The sequence below is a fragment of the Tachyglossus aculeatus genome, chromosome 1 (assembly GCF_015852505.1).
Source record: "Tachyglossus aculeatus isolate mTacAcu1 chromosome 1, mTacAcu1.pri, whole genome shotgun sequence".
Classification (NCBI taxonomy): Eukaryota; Metazoa; Chordata; class Mammalia; order Monotremata; family Tachyglossidae; genus Tachyglossus; species Tachyglossus aculeatus.
The window spans coordinates 53,451,993-53,470,815 of record NC_052066.1 but is presented as its reverse complement, the minus strand read 5'-3'; the positions used below and the strand labels follow the sequence as shown (position 1 = coordinate 53,470,815).

The 18,823-nt window shown below is 45.9% G+C and overlaps 1 protein-coding gene across 1 annotated transcript in view; it reads left to right on the top strand.

Moving 5' to 3' along the window:
• ZMAT3 (zinc finger matrin-type 3) overlaps positions 1 to 18,823 on the top strand; it is a 33,277-nt gene that overhangs the window by 14,119 nt on the left and 335 nt on the right. The window contains exons 3-5 of the mRNA XM_038744931.1: positions 4,922 to 5,041; positions 13,380 to 13,546; positions 13,668 to 13,768. Coding sequence (XP_038600859.1) covers positions 4,922 to 5,041; positions 13,380 to 13,546; positions 13,668 to 13,768 — 388 coding nt within the window. The remainder of the gene's footprint in view (positions 1 to 4,921; positions 5,042 to 13,379; positions 13,547 to 13,667; positions 13,769 to 18,823) is intronic.

Genomic DNA, 18,823 nt, shown 5'->3' with positions numbered 1-18,823 from the left:
TGTTGTAATTGGGAGGAACAGGGATTGCGCATGAGACTAGTCCATGCAAATAGGGGAATAATCCATATTTACTTAAAGCCAGGAATGTATTTAGTTATTTTAAGATTTTTAGAGTGGTCATTCTGCTCCAGCGCACTCTGTTGTGTGACCTTGGGCAAGTCACTTAACTTCACTTTTAGACTGTGAGCCCACTTTTGGGTAGGGACTGTCTGTATATGTTGCCAACTTGTACTTCCCAAGCGCTTAGTCCAGTGCTCTGCACACAGTAAGCGCTTAATAAATACGACCGATTGATTCTCTGAGCCTCAGTGACCTCATCTGAAAAATGGGGATGAAGACTGTGAGCCCCACGTGGGACAACGTGGTCACCTTGTATCCCCCCCCCCCAGTGCTTAGAACAATGCTTGGCACATAGTAAGCGCTTAACAAACGCCATCACTATTATTATGGCTTTATTTTTAACACGCTTATCTATTTTTCCTGTCATAAAGTTGTGGCTTTTGTTTTGAATTTAATTAAAAATCAGATTATTTGTAGGCTGCATGCTTACCGAGTCTTCCATCTTGCTGCCACTCCAGATGGCCTCATAGAAGTGTAAAGAGTTCGTGTGGGTTAGGGAAGAGAGGCAGCGAGCCCCTTTGGGTGTGAGCTGTCAACCAGAGAATCAGTATGGCCAAGTGGAAAGAGCTTGGGCCTGGGATTCAGAAGGACCTGGGTTCAAATCCCAGCCCTGCCACTTGTCTGCTGTGTGACCTTGGACACGTCACTTCACTTCTCTGTGCCTCAGTTACCTCATCTGTAAAATGGGGATTACAGCTGTGAGCCCCACATGGGACCTTGACTGTGTCCAACCTGATTAGCTTGTATCTACCTCAGTGCTTAGTACAGTGCCTGGCACATAGTAAGCACTTAACAAACGACATTAAAAAAATCCGGATTCACCCTCTCAGGAACATAAACCACAAGCCTGCTGGTTTGTATTCACGATGCCCACTTAGTGTTTGATAGATAAATTGGGGTCTATTCATTCATTCAGTCATATTTATTAGATTTTTAGACTGTGAGCCCACTGTTGGGTAGGGACTGTCTCTATATGTTGCCAATTTGTACTTCCCAAGCGCTTAGTACAGTGCACATAGTAAGCGCTCAATAAATACGATTGATGATGATTAGATGCTTACTATGTGTAGAGCACTGTACTACAAATGAATGAACAGGCAAGGGTTATTAGCTTCCTTCTTTTTTCCCAAAGTATTGGTTGTTTGACATGAATTTAGTATTTTCACTAGTATCTAAAATATGTGTTTTTATAATCTTCTTTGCCCAACTATTTATTGAGCCACCTACCTCACGTAGAGCATTATACTAGGTGCTTAGGGAACGTGTCATCCCTAGCATGGCTCAGTGGAAAGAGCCCGGGCTTGGGAGTCAGAGGTCATGAGTTCTAATCCTGGCTCCGCCACTTGTCAGCTGTGTGACTTTGGGGAAGTCACTTCTCTGAGCCTCAGTTACCTCATCTGTAGAATGGGGATTAAGACTGTGAGCCCCATGTGGGACAACCGGATCACCTTGTATCCTCCCCAGTGCTGGGAACAGTGCCTCGCACATAGCAAGCGCTTAACAAATGCCATCATTATTATTTTCTAGACCGTGAGCCTGCCCGTTGTTGGGCAGGGACCGTCTCTACATGTTGCCGACTTGTACTTCCCAAGCGCTTATTGCAGTGCTCTGCACACAGTAAGCGCTCAATAAATATGATTGAATGAAATCCCTGTGCTCAAGAAGCCTATAATTGGAGAGAAGACAGATGTAAATCAACGACTGAGTAGACAATAGACACAACTGAATGAAAAAAAACTAGTAATATTATTGCTGAGGTGACTGGATGGCTTGATTTAGCAAGTGTGGAGGGATTAAATAAGTAAATTTAATCCAGAAACCTTGACATCTACTTCTCTGAGGTAGTAGAACCGTTATAGCTATTTTAATGCACACCAGGGAATGCAGCTGCCTCCTACACACAATTTAAATTGAATGATTACGTTTCAAAAGGCAACTTTTGCGCAGCATTTTCATTAAAACAAAATGCTCGGCCTCCGTCAACAATTTAAAACTCTGTAAAATCAAGAGACCTTCCAAATCCCCCAGTTTAGCTTCTTCAGTTCCACTCATTGATAAATTACTAAGTCAATGTTTGATTTTTTAAATGGGGTTGAAGACATGGCTCAATTCAAAGTCCAGAGAGCCCCTAAAAAGTAGAGGACCCACCTCTTTGAATTTCAGATGAATTTAGCGTAATAAACTAAATTATCTAAGGTTGAAAATATGAAATTCTTTTCCCATTAGGCAAACTATCACTTTGCTCCCAACTTTGACGGTGATCACAGGCAAGGCATGGAGCCCCATGTGGGACAGGGACTTGTCTGGCCTGATTAACTTACATCAATCAATCAATCAATCAATCAGTCGTATTTATTGAGCGCTTACTATGTGCAGAGCACTGTACTAAGCGCTTGGGAAGTACAAATTGGCATCACATAGAGACAGTCCCTACCCAACAGTGGGCTCACAGTCTAAAAGGGGGAGACAGAGAACAGAACCAAACATACCAACAAAATAAAATAAGTAGGATAGAAATGTACAAGTAAAATAAATAAATAGAGTAATAAATATGTACAACCATATATACATATATACAGGTGCTGTGGGGAAGGGAAGGAGGTAAGACGGGGGGATGGAGAGGGGGACGAGGGGGAGAGGAAAGAAGGGGCTCAGTCTGGGAAGGCCTCCTGGAGGAGGTGAGCTCTCAGCAGGGCCTTGAAGGGAGGAAGAGAGCTAGCTTGGCGGAGGGGCAGAGGGAGGGCCTTCCAGGCCCGGGGGATGACGTGGGCCGGGGGTCGATGGCGGGACAGGCGAGAGCGAGGTACAGTGAGGAGATTAGCGGCGGAGGAGCGGAGGGTGCGGGCTGGGCTGGAGAAGGAGAGAAGGGAGGTGAGGTAGGAGGGGGCGAGGTGATGGACAGCCTTGAAGCCCAGGGTGAGGAGTTTCTGCCTGATGCGCAGATTGATCGGGAGCCATTGGAGGTTTTTGAGGAGGGGAGTGATATGTCCAGAGCGTTTCTGGACAAAGATAATCCGGGCAGCAGCATGAAGTATGGATTGAAGTGGAGAGAGACACGAGGATGGGAGATCAGAGAGAAGGCTAGTGCAGTAGTCCAGACGGGATAGGATGAGAGCTTGAATTAGCAGGGTAGCGGTTTGGATGGAGAGGAAAGGGCGGATCTTGGCAATGTTGCGGAGCTGAGACCGGCAGGTTTTGGTGACGGCTTGGATGTGAGGGGTGAATGAGAGAGCGGAGTCGAGGATGACACCAAGGTTGCGGGCTTGTGAGACGGGAAGGATGGTAGTGCCGTCAACAGAGATGGGAAAGTCAGGGAGAGGACAAGGTTTGGGAGGGAAGACAAGGAGCTCAGTCTTCGACATGTTGAGCTTTAGGTGGCGGGCGGACATCCAGATGGAGATGTCCTGAAGGCAGGAGGAGATGCGAGCCTGGAGGGAGGGGGAGAGAGCAGGGGCAGAGATGTAGATCTGGGTGTCATCAGCGTAGAGATGAGAGTTGAAGCCGTGGGAGCGAATGAGGTCACCAAGGGAGTGAGTGTAGATTGAGAACAGAAGGGGACCAAGCACTGAACCTTGGGGAACCCTCACAGTAAGAGGATGGGAGGGGGAGGAGGAGCCAGCAAAAGAGACTGAGAAAGAACGACCGGAGAGATAAGAGGAGAACCAGGAGAGGACGGAGTCTGTGAAGCCAAGGTCAGATAACGTGTGGAGGAGAAGGGGGTGGTCCACAGTGTCAAAGGCAGCTGAGAGGTCGAGGAGGATTAGGACAGAGTATGAGCCGTTGGATTTGGCAAGCAGGAGGTCATTGGTGACCTTTGAGAGCGCAGTTTCCGTGGAATGAAGGGGACGGAAGCCAGACTGGAGGGGGTCGAGGAGAGAGTTGTCGTTGAGGAATTCGAGGCAGCGCGTGTAGACAACTCGTTCAAGGAGTTTGGAAAGGAATGGTAGGAGGGATATGGGACGATAACTAGAAGGTGAGGTGGGGTCCAGAGAGGGTTTTTTTAGGATGGGAGAGACATGGGCATGTTTGAAGGCAGAGGGGAAGGAACCAGTGGAGAGTGAGCGGTTGAAGATGGACATCTTCCCAGTTGAACATCTACCCAGTGCTTGAAACACAGTAAGCACTTAACAAATACTATAATTATTATTATTAATAAATTGATTTACACCTAAGTCAAACCAAGTTTCTTGAGCAATAACTTCTGGAAGCAATTCTGTGAATTTTTCAAATACAAATGTGCCATGTAAACATGAATAAAGTTCCCTCTTTTCTTCAAATCCTTAAGGATTTCACCTTACTCCATTTGTTCAGGGAGAGGCCTACTGACTGACTTTCTTGCTTGAAATATGCATATTTGTTAGAGTTTTCAGCTTTCCTGGTTTTCACAGTATCACTCTTGGGGTTCAAGCCATGGCAGTAATATGTGAATGAGGCGGAATGGGTGGGAATTTTTATGGGTGGTTGTGACGTTTTCAGAATGACTGTGGGAATTCATTTCTCAGGCTGCTTTTGTTTGATACTGTCTATTCAACTCCTTAATACTTTGTAATGACTAGTCAAGGCCACGGGACAGAGCTTTTTGTTTCAGAGGTCTGAATAAGCAGTTCTATCCCAGCGTCTTTTTAAAGTTCAATTTAAAACTGCCAGTACTACCAAAGCATGACTCTCCCTTGATGTGAATGGTTGCAGGGATGCAATATTTACTTCTTTGCGGTGCTTTTGGGGAAAAAAAAATGATTTCATGGCTAAATTGATTAAAATCCTTCAGGTTGCCTGGTGACTCATATAGTTCTATTTCCAGGGTAAAAATCACAGTAAGAAACTTCGAAACTACTATGCAGCCAATAGTTGTCCAGCTCCTGCCAGAATGAGTAATTCGGTAGAGCCTGCAGTTACATCGATTGTACCAGTTACTTCTCAGGTAAGTCATCCAGAAGGGTTCGCTACCATTTCTCCTGTTTAAAAAGCAATTTTAAGTGTGTTATTAAATGAGTGGTCCCTTTCGTGTTTCAGGTTCTGGTTGCCTCTAGACTGTAAGCTTGCTGTGGGCAGGGAATGTGTCTGTTATATTGTACTCTCCCAAGGGCTTAGAGCAGTGTTCTGCAAACAGTAAGCGCTCAGTAAATATGATTGACTGACTGACTGTCTCCTCCTCTGGACTGTAAGCTCGTGGTGGGCAGGGAATGTACATATTTTGTACATATTTATTACTCTATTTTATTTTACTTGTACATATCTATTCTATTTATTTTATTTTGTTAGTATGTTTGGTTTTGTTCTCTGTCTCCCCCTTTTAGACTGTGATCCCACTGTTGGGTAGGGACCGTCTCTATATGTTGCCAACTTGTACTTCCCAAGCGCTTAGTACAGTGCTCTGCACACAGTAAGCGCTCAATAAATACGATTGATTGATTGAATGTGTCTGTTGTATTATTATATTGTACTCTTTCAGTGCTTAGTACAGTGCTCCGCACGCAGTAAGCACTCAATAGGTAGAATTGACCTACCGACTGACCGACTGTCTTCCCCTCTAGACTGTAAGCTCGTCGTGGGCAGGGTTTGTGTCTGTTATATTGTACTTTTCCAGACACTCAATAAATACGACTGACTGACTGAAATGGGAAGTTCCTATCTCTATGCCCGTGCTCACGGCCTTCCTCTGCTTAGAACTCTGTCCTCCATCAAATCTGACGGAACCTAGCTCTCCTCACCTTTAAAGCATCTCATCTTTGAGGGAAGCAGCGTGGCTCAGGGGCTTTGGAGTCAGAGGTCATCGGTTCAAATCCCGGCTCCTCCACTTGTCAGCTGTGTGACTTTGGGCAGGTCACTTCACTTCTCTGGGCCTCAGTTCCCTCATCTGTAAAATGGGGATTAAGACTGTGAGGCCCGTGTGGGACAACCTGATCACTTTGTAGACTCCCCAGTGCTTAGAACAGTGCTTTGCACATAGTAAGCGCTTAATAAATGCCATTAAAAAAAAAAGCCTTCCCGAAAACACATATTGTCCAGTATGCTTGTTCCCACCTCCTTAGGTCACCTCCGTCCAACAGCCGCCCTTAGCACATCCGCGTATTCTCACTTGGATTGCCCTTTATTTATCTATTAGTCTTCCTCTACTTTTGGGTATTGACAACTGTGGTTTCTGGCTCCCCTGCCCCCTATGACAACCCAATTACAACCCAGCCCGTACACTTCGTTCCTCTAATGCTAACCTTCTCAATATACCTCGATCTTGTCTATCTCGCCGCCGACCTCTCGCCCACATCCTTCCTCTGGCCTGGAAAGCCTTCCCTCCTCCTATCAGACAGATAATTATTCTCCCCCACTTTAAAGCCTTATTGAAGGCATGTCTCCTTTAAGTAGACTTCCCTGACTCCTCTTCTCCCACTTCCTTCTGCGCCGCTCTTACTTCATTCATCCCATCCCCACAGCATATGTGTATATATCTTTAATTATCTTTTAATTTATTTATGTATATTCATGTCTGTCTCCCCCTGTAGACTGTGAGCTCGTTGTGGGCAGGAATGTGTCTGTCATTCTTTTGTACTCTTCCAAGCATTTAGTACAGTGCTTTGCACGTGGTAAGCGCTCAGTAAATGCGATTGACTGAATAAATGATTAATAATAATAATTTCGGCATTTGTGAAGCGCTTACTATGTGCCAGGCACTGTTCTGGGGTAAGTACAAGGTAATCAAGTTGTCCCAACAGGGCATCACAGTCTTAATCCCCATTTTACAGATGAGGTAACTGAAGCACAGCGAAGGTAAGTGGCTTGGCCCAGGTCACACAGCAGATTAGTGGTGGATCCGGGATTAGAACCCAGCTCCTCTGACTCCCAAGCCTGCGCTCTTTCCGCTAAACCACACTGCTTCTCGTGTTTCTCATGCTTCTCGAATAAGCACCTCAAAGGTAGGGGGTATGTCTCTTATTTAGGTATACTCTCCCACTTAGATCAGGGCTGTGCCTACATCAGGCACCTAATAAATACTATCGATCAATTAAGCTTGTCGACCCAGTAGGCAACTCTACATCTGGTGCAGCCAAAATGGAGAAAAAAAAATATCTACATGAATCAATCAATCAAATCAATCAATTTGTTAAAGAAAAATCAATCAATAGTATTAAGCCCTTCCTGTGTGCAGAGCACTGTACTAAGTGCTTGGGAGAGTGCACTGTAAGAGTTAGTAGATAACATCCCTGCTCACAAGGAGGTGAAATTCTAGAAGGAGAGACAGACATTAAAAGAAATTATGGGTATATACATAATCCATAAGTCCTATTTATTGGGCACTTACTGTATGCAGACCACTGTATTAAGCTTCTGGAAGAGAGAAGCGGCATGGCTCAGTGGAAAGAACCCGGTCATGGGTTCAAATCCTGGCTCCGCCAATTGTCAGCTGTGTGACTTTGGGCAAGTCACTTAACTTCTCTGTGCCTGTTACCTCTTCTGTAAAAGGGGGATTAAGACTGTGAGCCCCCCGTGGGACAACCTGATCACCTTGTATCCCCCCAGTGCTTAGAAAAGTGCTTTGCACATGGTAAGCGCTTAACAAATACCATCATCATTATTATTATTATTACAATGTAGCAGAGTTGGTCGACACGTTCCCTGCCCACAGTGAGCCTACAATCTAGAGGGGGAGACAAACATTAGTATTAGCAAATAAATTACAGTTATGTATGTAAGTGTACATAGGGAATGGGAATGGGGAATGGGAGAAGAGGGAATTAGTGGTTAGGGAAGCCCTCATGGAGGGGATGTGCATTCAATAAGGTTTTGAAGGCAGGGAGAGTAATGGTTTGTCAGATATGAAGAGGGAGGACGTTCCAGGCCAGTGGTAGGATGTGGTTGAGAGATTGGTGACAAGATTGAGGTACAGTGCTGTGGGACTGAGGGTGCGGTGAATAAAGAGTACAAAACCAAAAACAAGGGTGACACAGGAGGGAGAGCGAGTAGGGAAAGTGAGGGCTTAGTCGGGGAAGCTTCTTTAAGGGGGTGTGATTTCATTAAGACTTTGAAACGATTTATCGAGTGTTTACTGTGTGCAGAACACTGTACTAAGCACTTGGGAGCGTAGGATATAACAGACTTAGTAGACACGTTTTCTCCCCACAAATAAGTAAGGCTCTGAAGATGAGAGAGAGTGATTGTCGGTCGGATATGAAGGGGAAAGGAGTTCAGGCCTGATGCAGTACATGGGTCAGCAGCGAGATTGATGGGATCGCATGCCTTGACTAAGATCATTCACATATGCACCATCATTTCTTTCTATACCAAAATTATTTCCACCAATTAGTCCATTGAGTTAAATCCAGGTAGATGTGCCGTATGGAAAGCATGTTTTTAAATGGCATTTTATCCCAATTGTCAGAGAAGCAGCGTGGCTCAGTGGAAAGAGCACAGGCTTTGGAGTCAGAGGTCATGGGTTCAAACCCCGGCTCTGCCAATTGCCAGCTGTGTGACTTTGGGCAAGTCACTTAACTTCTCTGGGCCTCAGTTACCTCATCTGTAAAATGGGGACTAAGACTGTGAGCCCCCGGTGGGACAACTTCATCACCTTGTAACCTCTCCAGCGCTTAGAACAGTGCTTTGCACATAGTAAGCGGTTAATAAATGCCATTATTATTATTATTATTATTATTATTATTATTATTATTATTAATGAAAACCACATGTTTTAGCAGAACTGACTGTACCAAAACTTCAGGTGTCTGGATTAACTGAATGCGCTACGAATATATGATTTTCTGGACCAAACTGAGGCTCGGGCCAACAGTCGCTGAAAAATGCCAGATCTGGCCCCACATTGGAATTGTTCTTTTTCTTTTTTTAAGATTTGTTTGCTCTTGCCTGATTGTTTAATAGACTGAGAGAAACAAGACCTTCAGATTCAGAACAGTTTCCAAAAAGAGCTGTTAGATACATTTCTTCTGAGAGTCTTCGGCCCACCTCTGAACGAAGGCTTGCAAATGTAGGCTTCACAGTCCGGCAAACGTTTTTTTTTTTCAAGTCTTCCAATCCTGCCAAGTCATTAGTGATTGTCTGTTATTATTGGCTTCTTCTGAAACAGAGGTGCTCTTCCACAATTACCAGATTTAGAGTGACACTAATGAGAAGGGAAGAAAGCATCTATAAAGATATTGACATTCACATCCCAGCAGTGATTATTCCCAACAAGCTGATGGAAGATGCTGTGGAAAGTGATGCAGAAACATAGAAAATATTGAGCCATATGGGATGAGAAGGCTAAATAACAATGATCCGTTTTTGCCCAGCTAATACGCTAATCACTATTACAACGTTCCACTTACCAAATAAGAGACATCTTAGATGCACTCACAATTTAAGCAGTGGTACTGTATTGACTACAACATTATGCAGTGGTGAGACCGAAAGGATTCTCATGCACCCGCTGTTCTGCATGTCACCAAGCACTGGACTGATTATTTCTTGTCCCATTACCAGCTTTCATAAATTATTAGAATCGGTACATCACAATGTACCATCCAAATCCCAAATCCAACCACTAGAAAGCTAGAGGAGCAGTGCAGCCTAGTGGATAGGGCACGGGCTGGGCGTCAGAAGGACCTGGGTTCTAATCCCGGCTCTGCCGCTTGTCTCCTGTGTGACCTTGGGCGAGTCTCTTCACTTCTCTGTGCTTTAGTTCCATCATCTGTAAAATGGGAATTAAGACTGTGAGCCCTACGTGGGATAGGAACTGTGTCCAACCCAATTACCTTGTACCTACTCCAGCGATTAGTGCAGTGCCTGGCTCATAGTAAGCGCTTAGCAAATACCACAGTTATTCATATTAGAGGATGGAGACATTAGCGAGAAATTTGTAGTTAACTTAAAGGAAGCCTGGTCCATGCAAGAAGCCCCATTTTCCTGTCCCAGTGAATGAGCAGGCCAAGATTTGCCCGTCAAGCAGCCAAGACCGTGGGCAGTGTTAGCTGACCACACTAGGACTGCTGGACAAGAATGACTCTGGTATAAAAGACTTTTTTGCAGCTTAGCAACCTCGCGATGCTGACATGAGGCTGTTTACTAAAGTCTATGTTGGAGCAGAAAGAAGAATCTGAGGCTGAGAAGATACAGGGCTGTGCAGCCCCAGACCAAAACCTTCCAGTAGCAATCAATCAATCAATCAATCAATTGTATTTATTGAGCGCTTACTATGTGCAGAGCACTGTACTAAGCGCTTGGGAAGTACAAATTGGCATCACATAGAGACAGTCCCTACCCAACAGTGGGCTCACAGTCTAAAAGGGGGAGACAGAGAACAGAACCAAACATACCAACAAAATAAAATAAGTAGGATAGAAATGTACAAGCAAAATAAATAAATAAATAAATAAATAGAGTAATAAATATGTACAACCATATATACATATATACAGGTGCTGCGGGGAAGGGAAGGAGGTAAGACGGGGGGATGGAGAGGGGGACGAGGGGGAGAGGAAAGAAGGGGCTCAGTCTGGGAAGGCCTCCTGGAGGAGGTGAGCTCTCAGCAGGGCCTTGAAGGGAGGAAGAGAGCTAGCTTGGCGGATGGGCAGAGGGGGGGCATTCCAGGCCCCGGGGGATGACGTGGGCCGGGGGTCGATGGCGGGACAGGCGAGAGCGAGGTACAGTGAGGAGATTAGTGGTGGAGGAGCGGAGGGTGTGGGCTGGGCAGTAGAAGGAGAGAAGGGAGGTGAGGTAGGAGGGGGCGAGGTGATGGACAGCCTTGAAGCCCAGGGTGAGGAGTTTCTGCCTGATGCGCAGATTGATCGGTAGCCATTGTCACTCAATGGTATTTATTGAGCGCTTACTATGTGCTGAAAACTGTACTAAGGGCTTGGGAGAGTACAATACAGCAGAATTAGCAGGCATGGTCCGTGCCTGTAACGAGCACCCTGAAGAGTGCATTTGAACCTGTGCCAATTATCACAGAACCATCGAAGAGTTTGTCACTGGCAAAGAGAAAAATTGTTGCAAGAAAACTTCACCAATTCAGCTTTAGACTGAAAGCTTGTTGTGGGCAGGGAACACATCTCCCAACTCTCAAACCTTTAGGATAGTGCTCTGCACCCAGTAAGCACTTAATAAATACCATTGATTCAGCAATTTCCCCAACAAAATTTTCAGCATCTCTGATAAGTGCATTTGAACCCACGCCCATTATCATAGCACCATTAAAAAAAAATTGTCACTGGCAAAGAGAAAAGTCTTAGCAAGAACACTTAAACTGTTTCCTTGACACATCTTCCACTAATGAAGAAGCAGCGCGGCTCAGTGGAAAGAGCACGGGCTTTGGAGTCAGAGGTCATGGGTTCGAATTCTGGCTCCACCACATGTCTGCTGTGTGACCTTGGGCACATCACTTAACTTCTCGGAGCTTCAGTTACCTCATCTGTAAAATGGGGATGAAGACCGTGAGCCCCAAGTGGGACAACCTGATCACTTTGTATCCCCCCCAGTGCTTAGAACAGTGCTTTGCACATAGTAAGTGCTTAACAAATGCCATCATTTATTTACTTATTTATTTATTTTTTTTAGTGAGGATTGTACACTATAAATGAGAGTTTAACATTAATTACTTACCAATAAGTGAAGTCATAGCCTTTTCTGTGGTGGTTTCATTAAAAGTTAGTGAAGATGGCACCATGAAGAATCACAAAGCACCTCAAGCTTATAGAGTACCTGCTGAAATCTACAAGAGGAAAAGGCATATTCTGCTCAGTTGTCTGTATGGCTATCCCTCGGCATGAGGAATTGTGGAAAAATGCCAAAAGATTTCAAAAGTTCCATCTTTATCATCATTTTCCTGTAGAAAGCTATCAGCCATCCAGTCAACTATCACAAAATTTTACTCTCTAATGCCATCAAGATCAGGGAAGCAGTGCGGTCTAGTGAAAAGAAATGGAGCTGGGAGTCAGAGGACATGGGTTCTTATTCCAGGTCTGCCACTTGTCTGCTGTGTGACTTTGGGCAAGTCACTTAACCTCTCTGGGCCTCAGTTGTCTCATCTGCAATTCGGGGGTGAAATCCTACTTCTTCCTACTTAGTCGTGTGGGAGATGGACTTGTAACTACCCTGCCGCTTAGTACAATTAAAAATAATGATAATACTAATAAGCATCGTCATCACTCCTGCCAGGGTCCTCCTTTTCCGAGTTCTGCAGAATGCCCTTAACCATGTCCTTGCAGAATCATGTAGTTTCAAACTACACCAGGGCAGAGCAGATGTGATCTTTTTTGCCCGTCAGATTCAGAATTATAACAACCTTTTAAGAGCTCTATTATTATTGTAAACCTTGCAAAAACATTTAGCATTATTAGCAGACCTGGATTTTGGCTATTGCTAAACAAATCTGGCTACTCTTAAGAAGTTTATTAAAATCTTTTGATTACTCCTTCATGATACACTGGCCACATCAGAATCGAAGCAGTCTTCTGTAGGTCTTGACTAATCTTTTTCCATTACTATGAGTAAAGCAACATGTGAATCAGGTCCCTTGAGATTTAACCTTTTCTACAGAGGCATGTGTAAGAGAATATTATTAAGATTCTGGAAGCTAATGTCAGAGTATGATTATAATCTTCTGGGAAAGACTTCCCAGCCTAAGAGCATTATTGAAAAATCTTTGGATCAGCCTAAAGGAGCTGCTATAGAAATACACCTACAAGCAGACAGGTAGATGAATATAAATTGCCAGGTCTGAAAAGTGCTTTGCAATAATAGTTTGAAGAAAAGCACTGTTAAACAATAAAATAAATTATGGTATTTGTTAAGTGCTTACGGTGTGCCCGGCACTGTACTGAACATTGGGGTTTAGTACAAGCAAATCAGGTTGGATACTCTCCCTGTCCCAAGTGGGGCTCACAGTGTCAATTCTCGTTTTCCAGATGAGGTTACTGAGGCACAGAGAAGTTAAGAGACTTGCCCAGGGTCACACAGCAGACAAGTGGCAGAGTGGGGATTAGAACCCATGACCTTCTGACTCCCATGCTTCTTAGATTTTTGATTGTGAGTCCCACGAGGGACAAGGGACCATGTTTAATTCCCATCTGTGTATTTTGTCCCAGTGCTTAATACAGTGCTCTGCACCCCGTAAGCGCTTAATAAATACTATTAGGACCATTATGCAGATGTCTCCATCATTGTGACATCCTGTGGTCCTCTCTCTTCCAGGCTAAATGATCCTGATTACCTTCTCAGAAACTCTGTAGTAAGTTAGGATATTTATCATGTTGTTTTTGTTTCTTTGATATCAGATGGGCCCTTCCAAGCCGGGAGGCCGAATAATAATGGCCACAGAGAACGATTACTGTAAACTCTGTGACGCCTCGTTCAGTTCCCCAGCCGTGGCCCAGGCTCACTATCAAGGGAAAAATCACGCCAAAAGGCTGCGGCTCGCTGAGGCTCAGAGCAACTCATTCCCGTAGGTATTGCCCGACTTTCTGTAAGGCTCATGTGCCGGGTGGAACTTTTGGAGAGAAAAAGGCCTCGGAGAGGACTTCTAATGGGAAGTGTTTCTTATTCTCACATTCCTTCGCCTTCAGAGATCCGTCAGATGTCGGCAAACGGCGGCCCCGGAAAGAAGGGAGCGAATACAAGATGATGCAGAATAGGAGAACTCCATATGCGGTTCAGAATAATGCAGGTACCTTGTTTTTTGGGGTTTTTTTTTTTGTCTTATGCTGTCGAGTTGTCTCCGACTCATACCGACACCGTGGAAACATCTGTCCTCGAACGCCCCACATCCAGCTGCGATCATTTTGGTAGCATATCCGTAGAGTTTTCTTAGTAAAAATTCAGAAGTGGTTTACCATTGCCTCCTTCCTCACAGTAAACTTGAGTCTCTGCTCTTGACTCTCTCCCGTGCCGCTGTTGCACAGCACAGGTGAGTTTTGACTTATGGCAGATTGTCTTCCACTAACTAGCCACCACCCAAGCTAGGAATGGACTGGCTATGCCTCTGCTTGACTCTCCCTCCAGTAGTTGAGACTGGTAGAGTCCTGGAAACTCTCCGGGTGCGACCCTGAGATGGAAGGTACCTTGGTTATATATGGTCAAAATGTGCCTGTTGGCAGGATTGAACATTTTACTCTCCTTTCTCTGACCTGATTATCTAGCGTTGACCCTAGCACTTAGTGTAGGGCTTGACGTATGGTAAGCAAATAACAAATGCCACAATTATCATTTCATTTTTCCGTAACAGTAGTAGAAAGCCATAAGGAATTTGGTCTGTGAAATCCTTTAGTGAATAGAAAGAATCGAATGAAAAGGTTTTTTGATTTTATGGGTTTGGTTTTTTTCTTTTAAAATATATATTTTTATGGTATTTGTTAAGCACTTTACTATGTGTCAGGCGCTGTTCTAAGCACTGGGGTAAATCAATCAATCAATCAATTGTATTTATTGAGCGCTTACTGTGTGCAGAGCACTATACTAAGCACTTGGGAAGTACAAGTTGGCAACATATAGAGGCAGTCCCTTCCCAACAGTGGGTTCACAGTCTAAAAGGGGGAGACAGAGAACAAAACCAAACATACGAACAAAATAAAATAAATATATAGGATAATCAGCGGGGACACAGTCCCTGTCCCATATGGGGCTCACAGTCTAAGTTGGAGGGAGAAAGATTTAAATCCCCATTTACAGATGAGGCAACTGAGGCACAGAGAAGTGAAGTGACTTGCCCTGGGTCGCACAGCAGACAAGGGGCAGAGCTGGGATTAGAACCCAGGTTCTCTTACTCTCAGGTCAACTAGGTCACAGTGCTTCTCGTTTTTTCTCTAGGTCACGCTGCTCTCTGTTTTTCGCTTCAGATTTCTCTCTGAGAATATTATTTTGTCTATTCTAGCTTTAATGACTCACCGATTGCAGCTCAAAACTTGCGGATTCCCCCCTAGCTGGAGGCTACTAAGTCACTCCCTACTAGAGGAACTTGCCACAGCCCCTTGGGTCTACAGATCAGCTGCAGCAGCTCAGAACTTTCTTTGTCTTCAGTCCCCTCCTTCTGATCGCCCCTCCCTAGTCCCCTGCACTGAGCACCCCTCCTCATCCCCTTCCCCACAAGCTGGCCCTCCTCAGGGACTTGTACTTGTACTTCCCAAGTGCTTAGTACAGTGCTCTGCACACAATAAGCACTCAATAAATATGATTGAATGAATGACAGTGGGGGTCCCTCAAGGCTCAGTTCTAGATCCCTTCTATTCTCCATCTGCACCCACTCCCTTGGAAAACTCATTCACTCAAGTGGCTTCAATTCCCATCTCTATGCAGATGGTTCCCAAATCTGCATCTCCAGCCCTGACCTCTGTCCTTTCCTGCAGTGTCACATTTCCTCCTGTCTTCAAGACATACCTATTTGGATGTCCCACCAACACTCTATCCTTTCCTGCAATGTCGCATTTCCTCCTGTCTTCAATACATACCTATTTGGATGTCCCACCAACACCTCAAATCAAACATGCCCAAAACTGAACTCCTTATCTTCCCACGCAAATCATGGCCTCCCCCGTCTTTCCCATCACTGAAGACAACATTATTGTCCTCCGTATCTCACAATCAAACAATCAGTCGTATTTATTGAGTGCTTACTTTGTGCAGAGCACTGTACTAAGCGCTTGGGAAGTACAAGTTGGCAACATATAGAGACAGTCCCTACCCAGCAGTGGGCTCACAGTCTAAAAGGGGGAGACGGAGAACAAAACCAAACATACTAACAAAATAAAATAAGTAGGATAGAAATGTACAAGTAAAATAAATAAATAAATAAATAAATAGAGTAATAAATATGTACAACCATATATACATATATACAGGTGCTGCGGGGAAGGGAAGGAGGTAAGACAGGGGGATGGAGAGGGGGACGAGGGGGAGAGGAAGGAAGGGGCTCAGTCTGGGAAGGCCTCCTGGAGGAGGTGAGCTCTCAGTAGGGCCTTGAAGGGAGGAAGAGAGCTAGCTTGGCGGATGGGCGGAGGGAGGGCATTCCAGGCCCGGGGGATGACGTGGGCCAGGGGTCGATGGCGGGACAGGCGAGAACGAGGTACGGTGAGGAGAATAGCGGCAGAGGAGCAGAGGGTGTGGGGTGGGCTGGAGAAGGAGAGAAGGGAGGTGAGGTAGGAGGGGGCGAAGTGATGGACAGCCTTGAAGCCCAGGGTGAGGAGTTTCTGCCTGATGCACAGATTGATTGGTAGCCACTGGAGATTTTTGAGGAGGGAAGTAACATGCCCAGAGCGTTTCTGGACAAAGACAATCCGGGCAGCAGCATGAAGTATGGATTGAAGTGGGGAGAGACACGAGGATGGGAGATCAGAGAGAAGGCTGATGCAGTAGTCCAAACGGGATAGGATGAGAGCTTGAACGAGCAGGGTAGCGGTATGGATGGAGAGGAAAGGGCGGATCTTGGCAATGTTGCGGAGCCGAGACCGGCAGGTTTTGGTGACGGCTTGGATGTGAGGGGTGAATGAGAGAGCGGAGTCAAGGATGACACCAAGATTGCGGGCTTGTGAGACGGGAAGGATGGTAGTGCCATCAACAGAGATGGGAAAGTCAGGGAGAGGGCAGGGTTTGGGAGGGAAGACAAGGAGTTCAGTCTTGGACATGTTGAGTTTTAGGTGGCGGACAGACATCCAGATGGAGATGTCCTGAAGGCAGGAGGAGATGCGAGCCTGGAGAGAGGGGGAGAGAGCAGGGGCAGAGATGTAGATCTGGGTGTCATCAGCGTAGAGATGATAGTTGAAGCCATGGGAGCGAATGAGGTCACCAAGGGAGTGCGTGTAGATCGAGAACAGAACCGTGGGGAACCCCCACAGTAAGGGGATGGGAGGGGGAGGAGGAGCCTGCAAAAGAGACTGAGAATGAACGACCGGAGAGATAAGAGGAGAACCAGGAGAGGACGGAGTCTGTGAAGCCAAGGTCAGATAGCGTGTTTAGGAGAAGGGGGTGGTCCACAGTGTCGAAGGCAGCTGAGAGGTTGAGGAGGATTAGGACAGAGTATGAGCCATTGGATTTTGCAAGCAGGAGGTCATTGGTGACCTTTGAGAGGGCAGTTTCTGTAGAATGTAGGGGACGGAAGCCAGACTGGAGGGGGTCGAGGAGAGAGTTGGTGTTGAGGAATTCGAGGCAGCGCATGTAGTCGACTCGTTCAAGGAGTTTGGAAAGGAATGGTAGGAGGGAGATGGGGTGATAAGTAGAAGGTGAGGTGGGGTCAAGAGAGGGTTTTTTTAGGATGGGAGAGACATGGGCATGTTTGAAGGCAGAGGGGAAGGAACCAGTGGAGAGTGAGCGGTTGAAGATGGAAGTTAAGGAGGGGAGAAGGGATGGAGCGAGAGATTTCATGAGATGAGAGGGAATGGGGTCAGAAGCACAGGTGGCCGGAGTAGCACTTGAGAGGAGGGAGGAGAGCTCCTCTGAGGATACTGCTGGGAAGGATGGGAGAGTAGCAGAGAGTTTTGAGAGCCGGGGGGTTGGAGAAGGGGCGGAAGTGACTTTGGGGAGGTCGGACCTGATGGATTTAATTGTATTAATGAAGTAGGAGGCCAGATCGTTGGGGGTGAGGGAAGGAGGAGGGGGAGGAACCGGGGGTCTGAGAAGGGAGTTTAATGTACGGAAGAGCTGGCGGGGGTGATGGGCATGGGTGTCAATGAGGGATGAGAAATAGTTTTGTCTGGCAGAGGAGAGGGCTGAGTTAAGGCAGGAAAGGATAAACTTGAAGTGAATGAAGTTGGCATGGTGTTTAGACTTTCGCCAGCAGCGTTCGGCAGCTCGAGCATAAGAGCGAAGGAGGCAGACAGTGGCAGTGATCCAGGGCTGTGGGTTAGTGGTACAAGAGCGGCGAAGGGAAAGGGGAGTGAGTGAGTCTAGCTGAGTAGAAAGGGTAGGTAACCTTGGCATTGTCCTCATCTCTTCCCTCTCATTCCACCCACATATTCAGTCTGTCACCAAGTCCTGTCGGTTCAACCTCACAACATTGCTAAAATCTTCTCTTTCCTCGCCATCCAAACTACTGCTATGCTTATCCAAGCACTTATCCAATCCCGCCTTTACTGCATCTGCCTCTTTGCTGACCTCCTGGCCTCCTGTCTCTCCTCACCCCAGTCCATAGTTCATTCTGCTACCCGAATAATTTTTCTACGGAAACGTTCAGGACAAGTTACCCACTCCTCAGAAACCTCCAGCAGTTGCCTATCTGCCTCCTCATCAAACAAAAAACTCCTCACCATTGGCTATAAAGCACTCCATCACCTTGGCCCCTCCCACCTCACCTTGCTACTCTCTTACTACGACCCAACCCACACACTTCGCTCCTCTAATGCTAACCTTCTCACTGTGCCTCAATCTCGCCCATCTTGCCACCAACCCCTCGCCCGTGTCCTACCTCTGTCCTGGAACACCCTCCCTCCTCAAATCCAACAGACAGTTACTCTCCCGCCTCTTCAAAGCCTTATTGAAAGCACATCTCCTCCAGGAGGCCTTCCCTAACTAAGCCCTCCTCCCACCTTTCCTCTTCTTTCACTCCTTTCTACTTTGCCCTGACCTGTTCCCTCTGTTCTTCCCCCCTTTCGGCCCCACAGCACTTATGTACTTATCTGTAATTTTTTTTTTGTGTTAATATCTTTCTCCCCAACTCTTGTAAGACTTTAAGCTCGTTGTGGGCAGGGAATGTGTCCATTTATTTTCATATTGTACTCTCCCAATTGCTTAATGC